General features: G+C 41.1%; 2 protein-coding genes across 2 annotated transcripts in view; one reads left to right on the forward strand and one right to left on the reverse strand.

Moving 5' to 3' along the window:
• The first annotated feature begins 150 nt into the window (after positions 1-150).
• chdh (choline dehydrogenase) lies at positions 151-15,784 on the forward strand. The gene is made up of 10 exons (XM_037774182.1): positions 151-247; positions 3,828-4,281; positions 4,767-4,997; positions 7,363-7,529; positions 7,660-7,811; positions 8,736-8,865; positions 9,573-9,707; positions 11,522-11,664; positions 14,390-14,492; positions 14,817-15,784. The coding sequence occupies exons 2-10, from the start codon at positions 3,857-3,859 to the stop codon at positions 15,233-15,235; spliced, it is 1,905 nt and encodes a 634-aa protein (XP_037630110.1). The 5' UTR covers positions 151-247; positions 3,828-3,856; the 3' UTR covers positions 15,236-15,784.
• A 1,980-nt stretch (positions 15,785-17,764) lies between these two features.
• The window catches only part of cacna1db (calcium channel, voltage-dependent, L type, alpha 1D subunit, b), a 114,464-nt gene continuing 110,562 nt past the window's right edge, over positions 17,765-21,666 (reverse strand). The window contains 1 exon segment of the mRNA XM_037774181.1: positions 17,765-21,442. Coding sequence (XP_037630109.1) covers positions 21,134-21,442 — 309 coding nt within the window. The 3' untranslated portion in view covers positions 17,765-21,133.

The following is a 21,666-nucleotide window of genomic DNA, read 5'->3' on the forward strand; positions in this document are numbered from 1 at the left end:
CTTTGTCTTTTGCATGGAAATTGAACATTTACCCCAGACCATGAAGCAAGATGAAATAATTGGAAATACCTCTAAATATAGTCCACCAGATTAAGATTAAGATAAAATAAAATATTCCTTTATTAGTCCCACAGTCAGCCTCGCGAGAGTTTCACACGTTTTCGCAATTTGGGGGTTACCTTGTTGACACACGAACATATTTCTGGGCTTTGGATTTAGCTGGCTCTCCAGTTTAAAAAAAAGAAAGGTAAGGTCTATTTTTCTACCACTTAATTCACTTTTCAGGCATTAAACCACCTCGGGTTTAAATTAAATGTAATTTTATAAAGTTATCGTTACTTATTCAGTGATTTCTGCTCCTGCTGTGAACTGTAGACGACATAAACAGTAAACAAACCGTTACAACCGTTAGAACCGTTAAGTCCCGAAAAGTAACCGTTTAGTCCGCGACAGAAGTCTCAACGACGCTGTCAACGTCAGCCTAACTCCTCTATACAGACTTTAAATACACTTTACGCTACTTTTAGACTGTTTGGAGCATTTCAAACATGTTTTATGAGTCCTAAAAATAGCTATAGGTCCTCCTGCAGCAGACAGACAGGCTGTTAATGATAAAGTAACGGTTGCGACATTGTCCTTTCAGACTAACGTTTGACTTGAAACACAAGTTAAACATGGAGACGTCTTGCTGTTTCCCACTTGTCTCGGTTTTTTTAGTAGTTATTACCGACATGTCAGGCTGTTTACTGACTTCAGCCTGTCACTAAAACTGCTGGTGAGTGGGTGTTTTATTGCCATGGCAGTCCTGACCTAGATATCCGTCTCCTGTCCTCTCCTCTCCTATCCTGTCCTTTCCTCTCCTGTCCTGTCCTTTCCTGTCCTGTCCTGTCCTCTCCTCTCCTATCCTGTCCTTTCCTCTCCTGTCCTGTCCTTTCCTCTCCTGTCCTTTCCTCTCCTCTCCTCTCCTGTCCTTTCCTCTCCTGTCCTGTCCTTTCCTCTCCTGTCCTGTCCTCTCCTCTCCTCTCCTGTCCTTTCCTCTCCTGTCCTGTCCTGTCCTCTCCTCTCCTGTCCTTTCCTCTCCTGTCCTGTCCTCTCCTCTCCTCTCCTGTCCTTTCCTTTCCTCTCCTGTCCTGTCCTCTCCTCTCCTCTCCTGTCCTTTCCTCTCCTGTCCTGTCCTGTCCTCTCCTCTCCTCTCCTCTCCTGTCCTGTCCTTTCCTCTCCTGTTCTGTCCTCTCCTCTCCTGTCCTTTCCTCTCCTGTCCTGTCCTCTCCTCTCCTGTCCTTTCCTCTCCTGTCCTGTCCTTTCCTCTCCTGTCCTGTCCTCTCCTCTCCTGTTGTTTACCCCCTGGCCTGCATATACAATATAAATTTCATTTAATTTCTTATCAACTCTCTTTATATTTATTAGTCTTTATTTCTTAATCTGGTGGATTATATTTAGAGGTGTTTCCACTTATGTCATCTTGCTTCATGTTCTGGGCTAAATGTTCAATTTTCATGCAAAAGACAAAGCTTTGGAGAATAAAAATAAATCAAACAATACCAGAAATATGTTATTTTTAATTTTTTTTTCAAAATTATATTTATTGTTTTTTTTGTTCATTTTGAAACAACAGAACAAACAGTCACAAACGTCCCCATTAATAACATTGTCGGTACAAAGAAACTTAACAAAACTTTTTCAAAACCACTTCTTGCTTCATGATCTGGGAAAAATGTTAAATTATCTTGCAAAAGACCAAGCTGAAAGCTTTGGAGAATAAAAATAAATCAAACAGTACAAAATAAGCTGATAAGAGACTATGAGATCCCTGCATTGGCCAACAAACACTGTTTTGGATCAAACCCCATAGTTGCTTAAAAACCAACATGATATTATTAACATTAGAGGTCAGAGACCGAATAATAAATAACTTACCATCAAATTTATGGCACTCCACTCTCTGCAAAAAAAATACCAGAAATATGTTATTTTACATTTTTTTTTCTTTTCAATATTATATTCATTTGGTTTTTTTTCTATATTTTGAAACAACAGAACAAACATTCACAAACGTCCCCAATAATAACATTTTCAGTATCCAAAGAAACTTAACAAACCTAATATTAATATAAAATAAGCCAGTATAGATACAGGAAAAACATATTATATACAAAAAAATAGATAAATAAGTAAAAAGAATATACTCAAGTAAAAAAAAAAAAAAAAATGTAAAACAATAAAATAAAATAAAAACTATTTATATTTACATATATATACTGTATACATATATTCATACATACATGCACACACAGTATATACACATACAAAAACACATATACATATAATCAATTTTAAAAAATCAGAGTACAATTCAGTCATCATCATATTCTAGAACACTACACTTTCTATATGAAGTAAAACGCACTGCGGAAGAAACCCCATAATAAGGCAAGGCATCTTTATTTGTAGGCACATTTCAGCAACAGGGCAATTCAAAGTGCTTTACATAAACATTCAAGAACATTGCGACGAAGTGCAAAAGAAAATTAAGACATAATTAAAACAGTTATAAAAACATTAAATATTAGAAAATAAAAACAAGCTAAAAGAAAAAACTGAACGCTGCTTCTGCATGTTTAGTTTTGACTCTGGGGACACTTAGCAGACCTGATCCAGATGAACCTGAGAGGTCTGGATGGTTCATAACACAGCAGAAGTTCAGAAATGTATTTTGGCCCTAAACCATTTAGTGCTTTGTATACCAGCAGGAGTATTTTGAAATCAATTCTCTGAGAGACAGGGAGCCAGTGTAGAGACTTCAGAACTGGACTGATATGATCCATAAATAAAATATTTACAAGACCAGACAGTTTATTGCAGCCTTTGTTCTGTAAATCATTTACACAACAACTTCCCTGTTGCTCCTCTGCACACAATTATCACATTTCCTTTTAACCTGACTATGATCTTGGGTCATGTCAGGCTAAAACCACAGTGAGACTGCAGCTGATTCCTACTGGTTGAGACACATAACACTATTTGCCCACATAAAAATGAAAGCATTTGATACGTGATCAATTAGAAGTTAGGGGAGAAAGAAACATAAACCTCTCTGCTCAACAGCAGTGAATGAGCCTAGGCAGCCTAATAAATAAATGTCAACCAAAAGCTTCTCTGCAAGCCACAATTTGCATACTTAGCAGGACAGTACACAAATGAGTGCTACTTTTGGACATGTAAATTTCATTCAACATACTACACTACTAGTTTGTAGAGCTGCAACGATTAGTTGTCAACTATTGAATTAATCGGCAACTATTTTGATAATCGGTTAATCAGTTTTAGTAATTTTTTAAAGAAAAAAAGTCCAGCTTCCAGCTTCTTAAAATTGAATATTTCCTGGTTTCTTTACGCCTCTATGACAGTAAACTGAATATCTTTGAGTTGTAGACAAAACAAGACATTTGAGGACGTCTTCTTGGGCTTTCGGAAACACTGATTGACATTTTTCACCAAACAACTAATTGATTAATAAAGAACATAATCAACAGATTAATTGACTTTCAAAATAATTGTCGGTCGCAGCAAGTGTTGGAAATTAACTTTTTTGTCTACCTGCCACTGTGGCTGGTGGATTCAAAATTTGACCAGCCACTCAATAGATTAGCATTGTTTTATTTGGCTGGTGAGTCAAGGATATCTTGCAGCCACTGGCATATTTTACCAGCTATTGGCTGGTGGCTGGTGCTAATTTCCAAGCCTGGTTGAATCCCTACTAGTTTTAGTTCCAGTTCCAGCGTGTCCCCTCAAGTGCAGCCTGTAATGTGTGTTTTTGTGATTTACAGTGAATGAAGAAAACCCTCCCAGAACCAGGATGTTGTCTTTGGCCACGTCAGGCCAAACTGGAGCCCGGCGAGTTGTGACAGCGACTCGAGGGAGAATTATGAGGGACGGCAGGTGCCTGTTGTCCTGTTTGTCACAATCTGTCCCGAAGGACAGAAACATGGGCCAGTCCTTTTCCCGCTCTTCCTCCAACCAGTACAGATGCTTTAGTGCCACAGCTGCTCACTGGAGCGCTTCACCATCACCTACAGCCAATCAGAAAACACCGTCCTACAGTTATATCGTTGTCGGGGCAGGGTCCGCGGGCTGCGTTCTTGCCAACCGTCTCAGTGAGGATGCCCATGAGTCTGTGCTGCAGCTGGAGGCTGGGCCTAAAGACATGTTGCTTGGCAACTCACGACTGTCATGGAAGATCCACATGCCAGCAGCGCTGACCTACAACCTCTGCGATGACAAGTACAGTAGTTCAATTAAATATTTTCACACTAAATGTTTTGGTGCTGATGTATAAACCCTATTTTATTTTCCATTATTCCACAGTGTGTACAAACACAAATGTAGACATTTGTGCAAACATTTTGACTTGATGTGAATTTTTTTTATCAACAGGTCAGTCCTCAAAAACTCCACTGTAAAATGCTGTAATGCAGTTACATGAAACATGAAAGAGGGAAACACGCTCTGTCACTACAGAAGAAAAATGATTATTACTGAAGTTTCTAGAAATGCTAAATATCTATTAAAACCACAATAAATTAAACAAAAAACTAAATTTAACAAATGAATCATCCATGTATCACATTGGTGCAACTTATTAGTCCCGCATTTTGATATCAGTCTCAATATAATAACATATTAAACTGTTGTTGTCCAGAACCGGTAAGCAAACAGATATCGGTTCCTTTTTGATGCCATGCTGTGTTTCTTTTCATTTCCCTCAGGTATAACTGGTACTACCACACTTTACCTCAGGCCCACATGGACAACCGGGTTATGTACTGGCCGAGGGGCCGTGTCTGGGGCGGGTCCTCTTCACTCAACGCCATGGTGTACATCCGCGGACACGCTGAAGACTACAACCGCTGGCAGAGGGAGGGGGCCGAGGGCTGGGATTACGAACACTGTCTGCCTTACTTTAGGAAAGCTCAGTGTCATGAGCTGGGAGAAAACAGGTACCCAACAAGAATATCTGTGATTTTTTTTTTTTTTATCTGAAGGCTCCTGGGGTACCTTTTGACTTGTGTTCAAATCATTTTAATATGCATGGACTGAATTTGAAGAAAACCCTAACTCTGGCACTGCTAGTGCTTCAGTTCCCCCAGGCTTCAAAATGCATCCTGAGTGCGTGTCATGTGAGGTAAATGTGCAGTGGCACAGTGAAGATCTTATCACACAGAACCTGGCCAACGGAACATCAAAGGTTAAATGCAGTGAGTCACCAATCTAATTTCAGCACATGTTAAAAATAGAATGATAAAGACTTGTGCGGTCTGGAAACAAATGACATTATTGGAAGTAGATATGACAGGCGGAAGTGATGCATGTGTCCTCTGTGTTATAGAGAAAGACGGACGGAAATAGAAACAGAAATTAGATTTATGTAGTGTAATTTATCAGCTGGAATTATCATGACATGCAACCACCGGAAGCTTATCCTGCAGTGTTAGATAGACATAATGCTTCCACTGAGTACTGAGTCACTGAATCATGTCCATTTGTTTGTGTTAATACTTAGCAGCAAGACAAACACACACTCAACATGAGGTCAAGCCTGATTGTTGTCGGTATTCAGGAGTTGTGGAGGTGCAAAACACTTCACATTTTTAATTTAAAAAATAGTAGGGCTGTCAATCGATGTTCATCGCATGATTGTCCATAGTTAATTGTGATTAATCGCAAATTAATCACATGTTTTGATCAAAATGTACCTTAAAGGGAGATCTGTCAAGTATTTATACTCTTATCAACATGTGGGGTGGGCAATTATGCTGCTTTATGCAAATGTACGTATATATTTATCATTGGAAATCAATTAACAACACAAAACAATGACAAATATTGTCCAGAAAACCCTCACAGGTACTGCATTTAGCATACAACATATGCCCAACAGGCAACAACAGCTGTCACTGTGCCAGTGTGCTGACTTGACTGTGACTTGCCCCAAAACTGCATGTGATTATCATGAAGTCATGAAGGCATGTCTGTGAAGGGGAGACTCGTGGGTACCCACAGAACCCATATTCATTCACATATCTTGAGGTCAGAGGTCAAAGGGCTCCTTTGAAAATGGCCATGCCAGTTTTTCCTCGCCAAAATCTGTATCCAGTATCCTCCTAAACCAGTATCCTCACTTTAGCTTTAAAACTGAGCCCGCTACAACTTAAAACTCACAACTTGCGTTAATGCGTTAAACAAATTAAGTGGCGTTAAAACAAATTTGCATTAACGCGTTATTATTGCATTAACCTTGACAGCCACAATAAATTGTAAATGTAAGGGCTTTATCCATCTGGCATGAGGTTACTTTAGCCTTGGTGAAGTCTCCAATGAGAACACCCCCCTAGAGGGTTCAAGGTCCACTCATCACAGGGAAAAACAGTAGTACGTCATCCAAAACTAGATATCCTCCCAATTAAAAGCTCATTCTGAAAAAATCCGGCACCCCTTGGAAGATCTGATGATGCAATGATAGACAAACCACAAACCATGACTGTTAAAATTGTTCAAATGATGCAATTGAAACAGGCTTCCTCTGCACCTTTTGGAGCCCTTTTAGTGAGTCTTGTGAAACCGTGGATGAATAGACAGACACAGTTACATCATACAACACTAAACACTGGTTCTCACTAACTGAATCGCGGACAAAGAAAACCACTGTATTCAAAAAGTGGGGACGTGGAGAAATACATGAAAGAGTTTTCAAGAACTGACAAACTAACAAAATTCCCCTACCCCCACTGTGCAAACATGTGGCCATCCCAACCTCTCGTCTACCATCACCACTCACAACTGAAACAGAGTGAGAAGGGTGTTTGGTAAGCGGTGTAGTGATGTGCGAATTGCAGTTATATCATACAAATTAATTAATTAAAATCAAATGAATTAATAAAAATTAACATTCTGATTAATACCTGATTGGTGTGTAAAATAATACACCATTAATGAGGACATTGCAGAGCTGCTGTCCACTGTTCGTCCCCATCAAGAGAGACGTCGTGCGCATTTTTATCCACGAGGAACAGCAGCATAACTTCATCGATTATTTCAGAAGCTAAAAGTATATTTCGGTTTCCTCTTTCAAGTTTATAACTACAGTTTTTAGCAACATAGCCTACAGGGACTGGTAGAGGGGGAGTGAAATGTCCATGCGCATGCGGGTCTCTAAATCAGAGAAAATAATTGATTTAGGTGGGTGGCGGGTGGATGATTTATGCTGACACGCGGATTCGGAAGACATTAGAGCCGATCCGCGCATCTCTAATGTGGTGTAACTGCTCTCATCTTCTGTGACACATTAAATGTGTGTTTCTGTAGGTACCGGGGAGGCAGCGGACCTCTTCACGTGTCCAGAGGGAAGACCAACCATCCCCTTCACAAAGCTTTTATTGAGGCGGGGCAGCAGGCAGGGTACCCCTTCACTGATGACATGAACGGACACCAACAAGAAGGCTTGGGCTGGATGGACATGACCATCTATAAAGGTTAAAGGAAAATCAAACTACTATAAACAGTAACCACTGAAAACACTTGTAACTACAATGCAGTATTTATACATCTCTTATGAACCCACCCTTTCATATTGTGTACATCTCACTGCCCAAATGTGTCCAGGAAAGAGGTGGAGCACAGCCAGTGCCTACCTGAGGCCTGTCCTGGGTCGACCCAACCTGAAGACGGAGGTGCGCTGCCTGACCACCAAGATCCTGTTTGATGGCAACCGTGCAGTTGGCGTGGAATACACACAGAAAGGACAAAAGAAAAGGGTAAGATGGATAGAAGTTCAATCATTTTAAAAGATGGGAAAAAGAAAAAAATAGGTTGTGAACGGTCAAATTAATACAGAAATCTGAAATTCTGAAAAAGTATAAGCTGCTCAGTTTTGATAGTTTTAACAAGTTTTCTTTTATCATATTTATTTAAATGTGTTAACAATCAGTTGATTGTAATGTACGATGTTGTATTTTGGGATTTTATGTGTGATGTGGTATTATGTATCTTTTTTTCTTAAAAGCCTAACCAGAGGCAAATTAGCTACGGCTAGAAGGCCTGTATACATTGCATCAGTTGCACTTTAATTAAGTGTAACAATGTCTACATGTATTGTCCCTGTCAAATAAATGAATAAATAAAAATAAAAGAAAATAGTAACACAAAATTTAGATGATCTTCTCAACCAATCCGTTTAATTAACTTATCAATTACTACTCTTATTGTACTTAAGGATGCAATGTTGGTCTGTTGGTCCATCATTTTGGTTTAGACTGAAAGATGGATTGGCTCAAAGTTTTGTACAGAGGATGAATCCTCCTGACTTTTCCTCGAGCACCATGATGTTGATTTTAGTTTTTTTGGAATCTTGACAATTTTTGAATGGATTGTCATGAATTTTGGCACATACTGTATGTCGATGTTGCACAGAGGATGACCTTTTTCATCCAGCGCTGCTAGCAGGTCAGAATTTGCACGGTGAAAATCAACATTCGTTATTCAGAACTTCATGGTTCCCAGACGATATTCTAATGACTTGACCCCCTAAATCTTCCTCTTGCACCACCATGACGTTGATATTTCCATGTTATAATTGTCATTGTGAGCATGTTAGCATGCTGACTTTAGCATTTATATCTAGCATGGATGTAGACTCTTGTTTAGTGATTCACTCATTAGCTTCTCTGGTCTCTCTTCAGGCGTTTGCAGATAAAGAGGTGATATTAAGCGGAGGAGCCATCAACTCCCCTCAGCTTCTCATGCTGTCTGGGGTGGGAAACGCTGATGACCTGAAACAACTCGGCATCCCTGTTGTTCAGCATTTACCAGGTACATTTTGTGCACTTAAAGATGATTTTTTTTTCCAACCATGTAAGTATTTAAAAAGCCTCATTTGCTTACAAACAGGCCTTAAGGTCATTGTGTTATACAACACACTCTCACTCGCAGTTCATCAAATACCGCCGATTGTTCAGGCCCCTTCGGCATCGGAGACCGACGCACGGGGTACCCCTCTTGCGTTACTTTTCGACGGACCAGGGACGGCGTGTCAATATACGCTCGTTATATACATGGTGTCCTTTCAAAATAAACTTTTGTTTTCACAGAAACTTAGGTTTAGGCAACACAACCACTTAGTTTAGGTTAGGAAACGATCGTGGTTGACGTTTACTTCACTGACCAGTGACTCACGGGACTGACGATACTAAACGACTCACGGGACTGATGATACTAAACGACTCACGGGACTGATGATACTAAACGACTCACGGCACTGACGATACTAAACGACTCACGGCACTGACGATACTAAATGACTCACGGGACTGACGATACTAAACGACTCACGGGACTCACTCACTCCTCCTGCCAAGCCTGAACAGACTTGCACGCTATGAATATTACATCACTTGCCACGGGTGGGTTTACATTGGAGTTAGTTGAAGCCCTGTTCGTCACATACTTTGTGGGAGCGTTGGGAGTGAGACTGGGTTGTGTTATAATAACTGGTATTCATTGTCTCTGTTGTTTCTCAGGTGTTGGCAGTAACTTGCAGGATCATTTGGAGCTGTACATCCAGCAGCAGTGCACTCAGCCCATCACCCTGTACAAGGCCCAGAAACCTTTCCACATGGTCAAGATAGGCCTGGAGTGGCTCACCATGTTCACTGGTAACCAAAGGCACACACACACACATGCATGTGGGAACACACACATTCTCCCCCAAATGTTCTACAAAAAGAGTGAATTTCTGTGGATTTATATCACTGAACTTCAATTCCTAGTATTGATACAGGAAATATCATATGGATAGGTATGGGTTAATATATTAAAACATAGTGTTAATGGAGTTTGAAGAAAACTATTTTTCCTCATTAACATGCAAATATTCACAGCATGGTTTTCCACAGTCTAATTAGATAATTAATGTTATGTTATGTTATGTTATGCATGTTAAATGTAACTCAGATGTTTTGTGTTATGTTTGTGTGTGTGTGTGTGTGTGTGTGTGTGTGTGTGACAGGCATGTTGTAATACACCGTCATGATACGGGGTGGAGAGGGATCTTTTAAAGATCTTTCTTAGTCAGTACTCACAAATCATGTGATGGAATGTGACGTTTACTGGTACAGAATACAAATTGTGGGTTGGTGAGTGAGCTAGATACACGTGAATATGGCAGGAAATGCTGCCAAACTGGGTGCGGTAACCTCACAATGGTGATCAAACATTCTCAAGTCAAGTCCGGGCAAACGTTGACACAATAACAAATGATGTGATGTATTTATTACACATCTGGCAACTCATCAAAGACACCAACAGACAAGACAAAACAGAGATTGAAATATCTCAACACAGTGCCAGTACAAGCGTTAAAGGTGCAATGTGTAAGGTGTAGCCTCATGCTCCAAAGAAATACTATTTTGTTTACTGTGCCGCTAACCGGGGGCTGTACGGGCCCTGCACGTTTTGATAGTTTGTTCGGATTAAATCCAAAGTGAGACAATGACTCGTATTTTCGTTTTGTCCTCCTGGCCGCCAGAAGACTACTTCAGTGGGAGGAGACGCGGGGGGGGGGGGGGGGGGACATTCAGTGAGCGGAGCTGTGGTAACACAAATTCAGTCAGTGCAAACCTCAGCACCGGGGATCTGATCCCAGGGGACTGCTCAGAATCCCCGCCGGATCAGTAAACGTTCTGTTGCAGCCTGTACACGTGTTAGACCCAGTCCGTTGTGACTCCCGGTGCTGGGGTTTGCGATCTGAATAAGATAAGATAAGATACTTTGTTGTCCTGCAAGGAAATTTGTCTTGGGCTCCATGCCACTGCATCACACAACATACCAAAATCACAATGTACATACACGCATGTATGAACGTGCTTATATTCACATGTTGAGCGTGAGACTAGTTCTTTAAATTCATAAAAGGTAATAAAAGACTGTAGTTTCAAATACTAAAACCAAGTATAATCATACCAGATATTATCAATGCTAGTTGCTGCAGCTAACCACTAACTGAAGGCTCCAAGTGATCTCCTGGTGGCGGTAATGTTTCTCATTTCTGCCATTTTGGATGACCCAGTAAACAAAATCTCAAATTGTACACGGACCGTGTACCTTCAATGTGATTGACAAGCCCTCGGGCAGCTCTTCCTCTTCATCCTCTCATGTTTGACTGAGGGCAGTCTGGATGCTACAGTGACTCGAGGTACAAGTGGCATTACAAGACAGGACGAGCCGGGGCTAGCTGGTTAGCATGCTCATTTCAGTGGATATCTCGGCAACAGAATACATAGACGTCTTTGACATAACGTCAACACTGTAACCTCGTCACATTCTGTTGATTCCGTTTTAAACTAAAATTCTGGCCAGATCTTACACCATTAACACTCAGAGAGTTCGTATGAAGTATCTGTCATACTTCATACGCTGCCTGTCTGATGACACCGTGTCCCACCGTCTCACCATGATGACTGTCACCTAGGTTATGGAGCGACAGCCCACTTGGAGAGCGGAGGATTCATCCGCAGTCGGCCACACGTCGCACACCCCGACATCCAGTTTCACTTCCTGCCCTCGCAGGTCATCGACCACGGACGAGTCGCCTCCAAGATCGAGGCGTATCAGGTGTGTGTTCAGGAAATGGTGACTGTTTTTTTGTGCAAGTGGAGGATGTGATTGAGGTTTAATTACACAAGTTGTTTGAGATTGACTTCACACGAGTATGTGCGTTTGGCAGCTATCAGGATGTACGATTATGGTGTATTTGTATTATACAGGGATTTGTGTGTCTGTGTGAGTGTGTTTTGGTGGTTATCTGTCAACAGTGAGTGTTGTAGACACTCCTGGACACACAGTCTGACAGTCAGACTGATTAGATAAGTGCCTCAGGTAATGTACAAGACATAAAGGAGTGTTTATAGAGTCACACGTGCCATTCCACGGAAAACCTCAGCTATTTAATGAACCTACAGGAGAAATTTCCTGAGAGGTGTTGTGGTGACACTATTTACAGCCTCTTTTCTGGAGAAGTACATGTGCAGGAGCAAGTTCAAGAGATATGTACAACCTGAAATATGGCTTCTAATGAAGTGCTACAAAAGGCTTTGGGTTACAGACGTAGGCAAAGTTGTTGGTAACGTTCCGTTAAAGAGAGAAAAACCCACAATGGTCACTGAAATAACTTGAAACTGACAAAAGTAATAATAGATAAAAATTTACTGAAAATGAACTAATGAAAATCAGATATTGTTTTTGAATTGTGGTTCAACAGAATCATTTTAAAAAATAAACTAATGAAACTGGCCAGGACAAAAATGATGGTACCCCTAGAAAAGATGTAAAATAATGTGACCATAGGGACATATTAAATTAAGGTGTGTCCTGTAATTAGCATCACAGGTATCTTCAAACTTGTAATCAGTCAGTCTGCCTATTTAAAGGGTGAAAAATAGTCACTGTGCTGTTTGGTATCATGGTGTGTACCACACTGAACATGGACCACAGAAAGCTAAGGAGAGAGTTGTCTCAGGAGATCAGAAAGAACATTATAGACCTTCATGTTAAAGGTAAAGGCTTTAAGACCATCTCCAAGCAGCTTGATGTTCCTGTGACTACAGCTGCACATATTATTCAGAAGTTTAAGGTCCATGGGACTGTAGCCTACCTCCCTGGACGTGGCCGCAAGGGGAAAATTGATGACATATTGAAGAGACGGATAATACGAATGGTAACCAAAGAGCCCAGAACAACTTCCAAAGAGATTAGAGGTGAACTCCAAGGTCAAGGTACATCAGTGTCAGATCGCACCATCCGTCACTGTTTGAGCCAAAGTGGACTTAATGGAAGACAACCGAGGAGGACACCAAATCATAAAAAAGCGAGACTGGAATTTTCCAAAATGCATATTGACAAGCCACAAAGCTTCTGGGAGAATGTCCTTTGGACAGATGAGACAAAACTGGAGCTTTTTGGCAAGTCACATCAGCTCTATGTTCACAGACGCAAAAATGAAGCATCCAAAGAAAAGAACACTGTACCTAATGTGAAACATGGAGGAGGCTCGGTTATGTTATGGGGCTGCTTTGTTGCATCTGGCACAGGGTGTCTTGAATCTGTGCAGGGTGCAATGAAATCTCAAGACTATCAAGGCATTCTGGAGCGAAATGTGCTGCCCAGTGTCAGAAAGCTTGGTCTCAGTTGCAGGTCATGGGTCCTCCAACAGGATAATGACCCAAAACACATCTAAAAACACCCAAGAATGGCTAAGAACAAAACATTGGACTGTTATGAAGTGGCCTTCTATGAGCCCTGATCTAAATCCTATTGAACATCTGTGGAAGGAGCTGAAACATGCAGTCTGGAGAAGGCACCCTTCAAACCTGAGACAGCTGGAGCAGTTTGCTCACGAGGAGTGGGCCAACATACCTGTCGACAGGTGCAGAAGTCTCATTGAGAGTTACAGAAATCACTTGATTGCAGTGATTGCCTCAAAAGGTTGTGCAACAAAATATTAAGTTAATGTTACCATCATTTTTGTCTAGGCCAGTTTCATTAGTTTGTTTTTTTAAATGATTCTGCTGAACCATAATTCAAAAACAATATCTGATTTTCATTAGTTAATTTTCAGTGAATTTTTATTTATTATTACTTTTGTCAGTTTCAAGTTATTTCAGTGACCATTGTGGGTTTTTCTCTCTTTAACGGAACGTTACCAACAACTTTGCCTACGTCTGTATTTGCATTTAAAGAATGGCCGGGTTTGCGGGTCTGTGCAGGAACTATGAATGTCAAATGCAATTATGGCACAAGGAAATGACTCCTGTGTGACACACATTAACAAGTTGCTTTGAAAGTGTTCTGGAGTTTTCCAGGAATACTATCTTTTTCCTGTTATGATTATGTCAAATCATAACATGGAAAACTGCAGCCCAACTGGCAACAACAGCTGTCAGTGTGTCAGTGTGCTGACTTGACTATGACTTGCCCCCAAACTGCATGTGATTATTATAAAGTGGGCATGTCTGTAAAGGGGAGACTCGTGGGTACCCATAGAACCTATTTTCATTCACATATCTTGAGGTCAGAGGTCAAGGGACCCCTTTGTAAAATGGCCATGACAGTTTTTCCTCACCAAAATGTAAGTTTGGAGCGTTATTTAACCTCCTTCCTGACAAGCTAGTATGACATGGTTGGCACCAATGGATTCATTAGGTTTTTTAGTTTCATATATGATGTCATTATCTTCACTCTAATGTGAATTTGCGTTAACGCGTTATTAGTGCGTTCAATTTGACAGCCCTAGTGAATACCAAACACACCGCAGAGATGAGCGTTTCTGTTTGTGTTGTAGGTTCATGTCGGACCAATGAGAAGCACCAGTATCGGCTGGATGAAGCTGAAGAGCGCCAACCCTTTGGATCACCCGATTCTCCAGCCCAACTATCTCTCCACCGGTAAGATTCAGTCACTGAACTGTCAACTACCAAATTCATCAAAGGTTTTCAGAACTTCAGACTATTTCCCAAGAGAGCATACGTTCTATGAGACCTGCCTAGACCCTTGAGACCGCTTCCTTCTGAAGGCTGAGCTTTCATTTTGGAAGGATCGTTGTCTTATGAAAGATTTGTACTCAATGAATATTTATTTAATGTTACAGTTTCTATTAGCTTCAAGTGTGTCTCAGCAATGTGTAAATGCTTTTGAGTAGGAGCGTGGAGTTGGGTTTAGTGGCATACTGCTGATAGTAAAGCCAGTTTTCGTCTCCTCTCTCCTCTCAGATGTTGATGTGTGGGAGTTCAGGGAGTGCGTCAAACTCTCCAGAGAGATTTTTACCCAGAAGGCCTTCGACCCGTTCCGTGGTCCCGAAGTCCAGCCTGGTCCTCAGGTCCAATCCGACGCCGACATCGACGCTTTTGTTCGGCGTAAAGCCGACAGCGCCTACCACCCGTCCTGCACCTGCAAGATGGGCTCGCCATCCGACCCAATGGCGGTCGTCGACTCGAACACGCGCGTCCTGGGGCTGGAGGGGCTGCGCGTTGTCGACGCCTCCATCATGCCCAGCGTCGTCAGCGGCAACCTCAACGCTCCGACCATCATGATTGCGGAGAAGGCTGCTGACATCATCAGAGGTCGCCCTCCTCTCGTCGACCCGGGGGTTCCCGTGTACCGACCGCCGACACTCGACACGCAGAGATGAACAGAGAGAACGAGTAAAAGGGTAAACAGTCCACAACACAATCCATTATCAGGCAACAACAGCTTATTGTGCGTTTGATCAGGAGCTGATTATTTTGCCACTGTACCTAAATAATGTGTGTGTTGTCTTGTTAACACAAGGTGACATATCAGTGTTAGATGTGTAGTTACAGCTTAACAATAATTATGAAGGATAATTTATGCTATCTAAATTCAAGGCCGTAATGGTGTCAAATGATTTTAGCAGTTTACATGTGAAATTCAGTTTTTCAGTATTGTACTTGGTGTTCCGACTGTCCTCTGATAGAGAAACATTGGCTCTGTCGCTTTCTTATTTTTTCAGTGATGATTTTGGTCTTATTTTCCATTCTGAATTGCATATTTGGCAACCTCAAACCTACTATGATGAACAGTTTTTATAGATTTAGACATTTATACGGGAAGCTGGCATTCCATGATGGTAGGACGTGGTTGCCGGGAAAGATGCAAACGCAATGGAAAATTCCTTGAATATGAACAATGCAGTGTGTGTGTGTGTGTGTGTGTGTGTGTGTGTGTGTGTGTGTGTGTGTGTGTGTGTGTGTGTGTGTGTGTGTGTGTGTGTGTGTGTGTGTGTGTGTGTGTGTGTGTGTGTGTGTGTGTGTGTGTGTGTGTGTGTGTGTGTGTGTGTGTGTGTGTGTGTGTGTGTGTGTGTGCGTGCGTGCGTGCGTGCGTGCGTGCGTGCGTGCGTGCGTGCGTGCGTGCGTGCGTGCGTGCGTGCGTGCGTGCGTGCGTGCGTGCGTGCGTGCGTGCGTGCGTGCGTGCGTGCGTGCGTGCGTGCGTGCGTTTGGGGGGGGGGGGGGGGGGGGGGGGGGGGGGGGGGGGGGGGGGGTATGAGGTCTATTTGTCTTACAAAGGCCTCGCTTACACAAGACCACAGTGAATTGTAAGCCTTATAAAAATCTGGGTGTCCATTAATTCCTCATAATATCACAACACTAGAATAGCTACAGTTTATAGAGTATACTGTAAAAAGTGAACTTCATTTCAGTTACAGATGGGCAAAGTTCTGAGTAAAAGAAGGCCGTGTTCACGGGAAAACTATCTTTTCATCACCCTGTGTTTTCTTACCAGCCAGAGATTATATTTTTCATCAGATTCACAGCTGCATTAAGTCAACAGCCAAGGTGTTGTATAAGTGATCATCACTCTTGTTGTCTGTCTGTTGATTAGCAACTTGGGTTTCATGCAGACTGTTTATCCAAACAGCCTCAACAGCACCTTTTTGTTTTGTCTGTCAGATCAGTCATCACCAATGAAACATTCCTCTTCCTGAAAACAGTTTAACAAAATACTGAGTAATTTAGCCTCTTGTCGTGTTTCACAGTAGAGACTAATAAAGTTAGCTAGGATGACAACTATACTTTTGTAAATTCCTATGTATGCCATCCCTCACTGTTGAGACTTGAAGTTCATTAAGTTGTTGATTTAAAGAGGACCTATCGTGCTCATTTTCTGGTTCATACTTGTATTTTGGGTTTCTGCTAGAACATGTTTACATGCTTTAATGTTCAAAAAACGCTTTATTTTTAAACTAGCGGTTATGCAAATGTGTTACTTGGTGACATCACCACCTTACGGAAGAAAAGGCGGGACTACAAACAAGGCTTTTAAGGCAGTTCAGGAGCAGTGTTTCTGTGGGGGAGAGTAAAGTCGAAGTTATACCTTTCGCGTCCTGCGAGTGTCCGTATGACGTAAATTTCATCTACAAGCGTATGCGTAGGCTCTGTGCGAACATCCGCGTATCGGCATTTTGTTGTGACCGCAGCAACTGTGCTACAAGTGGTAGCGTAGCGATCTATTGCACATGTGGGCATTGTAACTTTACAGACATTTTTACATGCACAAAAAAAACTATATAACTCACTAAAAGAAAGGGAACAAGCACAAAAGCATAATAGGTCCTCTTTAACAGAGACGTGCATTTGAGGAGCAGGCGTCTCTGCAGCAGTGGAAAGATTTGATCTGCAGAAGCATTAACAATCAGATGAAGCTAATATGGAACAGGTAGTGGGCAAAAGCCACAGCACATCTGAGTTGCATTACTAAGTATTACAGCTCACAGCTTTTAGTTGTTGCTCTTTGGTTCAGGACAGTCTGCTAGCTGCTTAATCTAAATAGCAATACATGCAAATTATAGCTCAGTGTATCTAGCTTGTGTAGATCTTGATTTAAAATACTCTTTATGTGAAATATACACTAAAACCGTATAGAAACTTAAAAGCCGTCAATGTCACTCTTATGTTAATACACATTTTCTGAATGTATCGTGGATGTTTACAAAAAAGCTTTGGAGGATGATTGTTCATAACTGATCAGATAATACCATCTGTGCCTGTAAGATCAATATGTTTTGATGTGATTTACTGTATATACACATACAGTATGTAACTGGTGAAGTCCAGCCAGGACGGATACACATTAGTGTGTTATTTTAGAATCAGCCTTCACTGAAAATCTTGCTTAAATTCACACGTTTTTTATTATCAGCTCTAATGCAGTCAAGTGCTAGAATGAATTATAATTGCTAAGCTTTGCACTACTCTAGGCAATAATTGTTTACATTATATATGCAGTGTTGTACAATAGTACTTGAATGTTTGAATCATTTGTGTCTTAATGAAAGAGTAATATAACACGGGGATCATGAAGGGAAATTGATTGTGAAAATTCGTAGAGCCTTTATATTGTGCATGTTTTTAATTGTCCTTGTATTGATTGTAAACAAACACTAGAGACCGTCCTGACCTTGACCTCGTGACTTTATTCAGTGATCCTTACAAAAAATCCTCAGCAGCTTCATTGTCAAGAAATGTACAAAACGGGTTTTTTGTTTTCCATCGGTACAAAATCTATAAGGTAATAGTACTTGTGCTACAAAGTAGATAGAGCTATATATATATATTTTAATTTCCATACAACAAATGGGTAGAAAGCAGAAATATTCACTTAACTTTTTACAAACACTGTACAGATTGTATACATTATCATCTCATAGACATCTGTAAAGCAGTGGAACAGTACAAAAAATAAAGGTGTCAGTTGCACTGTTAAAGCTGTCCGTTGGTTTTTGTCACTAAGCTTCTTTTAATAAAAGTCTAAATGTTGATGCATTTGGATACTCGCACTGTGAATAAGCAGCGGATGATTAATTATTCTGGTGTTGTTGTGTTGAATCTCTGACATGTTGGGAGCTGCAGGGCATCGGCTCAGTATAACCAGAGTTATGCAGTGTTGGCCAATCATTTCTGATTTTATTTGTGTGGTTAGAGGTGTGAAAAACCCCTGAATAACTAATTCATGTTTCAAGTTTCATTTTTGTGTTTGATCTAGTAATTAGCATGTTTCTCCCATCACAAGACGCCGCAGCCCTACCTTCTTTTATTGGCTGTTCAGAAATGTGTTTCAGAGGGATAGGCTGCAAATCGTAACATTTCTGTCAACAGCATGTGTGTAATATGGCTTTTGATGTGCTCTTAATTACTCCAAAATGTTTTTTAAAAAATTGTTAGAGGAATCCAAAACAGTAAAATAGAACCTCTGGCTGTATTTACACAAAATGAAGAGATGTTAAAGAGGTAAATGTGTGATTCTCTTCCGATGTTCTTTTCAGCTGCCTCTCCTCAGAGATAATTAACCCAACCAGCGTGCTGAGTGGAAAGTTCCCCTCACAAACTTAAACAATTTTGTTTTTATCATTTTGTGCATATACAGCCTTTACCACAGTTTCCCTGGCATGTTCCCCAACACACATTACAGAGGTAATAATAAATTCATATTTGTCAACAATCCTTAGTTAAACACAATTTACATGCAGTCAGAAAATGCATAATATCAGCTGTATTGGCCACTAAAATCTTTTATATATCTATATATGAAGAGGGAATGAGTGCATTTACAGTACATAGAGCATTCCAGAGGAGCATTAACCATCAACCTTTTGTCATTATTGTACACTACAAACAGTGTACTCTTTTCAATAACAAGTTAAAAATGGAAAAAAAATTACATATCTGGAATAAAAATGTGACTATTAATGTGCGTGTAAATGCACTGACTGATCCCTCGTTTTGGTTTTATATGTGAAGGAGCCCTTTGATTGCACAGATCAAGCATGTTGCCCTGACAACAGTATTTAGTTTGAGGAAAAAACAAGATTGCCATGACCAAGTTGACCTGATGACATTATTACAGAGAAACACCGGTTAGTGGCGGAGCAAACCTGAAGAACAGCAGAAGGGAGAAATGTGGCGTCTCTATTAAGTGTTTTTATCTTCAAAGCTGGTTTGGACATCTTGTGCACTCACTCTGCTGTTGGAACAGAAAGAAATCCTACAAATAAAAGGCAACATTTCACTCCAAATATACTGAATTTATAGATTGTTAAGAAAGTCAAATCTGACTCATCGTGAAACAAGCAGTGGATTTCACAAGAAGTAAAATGGCCTGGAAGCAACGCTTTTAAAAGGAATTATGCCAGAACAGATTATAATGTTGTGATTACTTTGTGCTTCAGCAATGGATCACCTCTGAGTCATCTTGTCTTGATGAGTAATTTAAATAATTGACGTGTCATGCAGCGGTTTAACATAACAGACTTACATTTTATACGATACATAACCGACATTATATGTGTAATACAGAAGTACACTGTAGGTCATGAGTCATGTTTTCAGTGTAAACACGCAGGCGAATTGTCTTATTTCCATAACTTATAATAGTCTCAGGCATGTCTGATTATCTTTGCATAATCTGAGTGAGTTTGTAACAATGAGATGGTCTCTCCTCGCAGTCTTCAAGGGGCTTTGATTAAAGTTAAGGATCACCATGGAAACACTATCATCCTAAATCTTCCCCTCATTTTCAGGGTGTTTAAAGTAGTAAAACGGGTGTAAATGTAGTGTATATTGTTGGTGTAAAAGGGTGTAAAGGATGATCAGGCGTGCACGTGAGACAGAAGGATATGCCTGAGGACAAAGTCTTTTTTTTCAGTGATATGTGATTTTCCTTTTTCAAGTCAAGTACCGAGACGAACGACGTTTAACCCTGAACCCGGATCAGCCTGATCGTCACTCTGCGCTGAGATGAGCTGAAATAAATTCACAAAAAATGTGTTTTTTCATCACATATCTTATTTGAGTCACGAAGGCCAAAATGTAATGTAAATAATAATCTGTTATCATGATCACTAAAAGGTTTAAAATCACTCACATTGTATATATACACATGATGTGAAACTCCAACTGAATACATGGTGGAATCATCGGATGGCCGAAGACATTTTTGCAGCAGGACAAACGCAGCTTTGCAAAGCCAGCTCTCATCTCAGACGTCAATATGTTTTGCAACGGTGACACATTTTCTGTTTTACTGGCACCTCATATTAAGTGACCAGTGTGTGACTCATGGCCTTGTTGAAAAAGTCTCACAATTGTAGGACAGTACCACAGAACAATGACAGGCCCGCACTAGTTCACTCAATATGGATGCAAGTACACGAGCTGTGTGCTGGCTTTGCGAAGCTGGCAGGTTATCAAACCACTGTTAACAGTAAAGGAAATAGAAAACACCCTCTGGGGAGTATTCTGAATTCCTTCTAAATGAAGGGCAGGCTGGCGAGTAGACTGGTTCCTTCTGGTTTTCCAATATTTGCTTAATTTATCTCAGCTCTTCCATATTTGTTTCTCTCATCCTCCGCTCCACAGAAAGAGAAAACAAGGCACTTTGTTCTCTTAATCCATCCGTGTTTTTACAGTTTCTGTCTATTGCAGGACGCTCCTGAAACTGAGACATCCCCTCTCTGTGGAACAGTTGTAGAAATTCAATTGAAAAAACCTAAATAGTCCCGTGTGAGCCGCTGCTATAGCGACGTGATGCATATCATCTCGTCCGTCAGGTCCTCCTCGCATCTCAGAGCCACGTACGGCTCCTCGTCGCAGTATTCGCGGATACTGCGGTCTCGGAGATGCGCGGTGGCGTGTGGGTCCGGGCTGACGCTCCCCGTCCCCCCGGTGTTGCCGTTGCCCACGCTCCCTCCATTCAGCAGGTTACTGGCGGCGCTCTCCATCTCGTCGATGGTCAGCTCGCAGGCGTCTGCGATTTCGTTTGTGGTCGCCGTCACAAACTTGGGGTCCCTGGCGAATTTCCCCAGACCCTCAGAGATCAACACCTGAGGACAACAAGAGATGATTTTATCAGTAAATTCACATCAAAATTCACCGAAATGAATGAGGAACATTTGTGGCTATCTGAAGTGTGTGTGCTTGAGCCAGTTTGTGCACACAGGTGGTGTTCACAGTGGGGTCCAAGGACCTCCAAGGGTCCTCATGGGGGCCCAAAATGTAGACATTTCTGCAGAGTTGAAACAATCTATAGAGCTCTAGTGGTCACTTT

Source organism: Sebastes umbrosus, chromosome 6, assembly GCF_015220745.1.
Source record: "Sebastes umbrosus isolate fSebUmb1 chromosome 6, fSebUmb1.pri, whole genome shotgun sequence".
Taxonomy (NCBI): domain Eukaryota; kingdom Metazoa; phylum Chordata; class Actinopteri; order Perciformes; family Sebastidae; genus Sebastes; species Sebastes umbrosus.

What these genes read in the sequence shown, in the direction of transcription:
- chdh (XM_037774182.1), top strand. Translation starts at nt 3,857, where the DNA reads ATGTTGTCTTTGGCCACGTCAGGCCAAACTGGAGCCCGGCGAGTTGTG. An exon ending in GTGGCTCACCATGTTCACTG is followed by an intron (nt 9,708 to 11,521) that starts GTAACCAAAGGC and finishes ACTGTCACCTAG; the next exon opens with GTTATGGAGCGACAGCCCAC. An exon ending in GCCCAACTATCTCTCCACCG is followed by an intron (nt 14,493 to 14,816) that starts GTAAGATTCAGT and finishes CTCTCCTCTCAG; the next exon opens with ATGTTGATGTGTGGGAGTTC.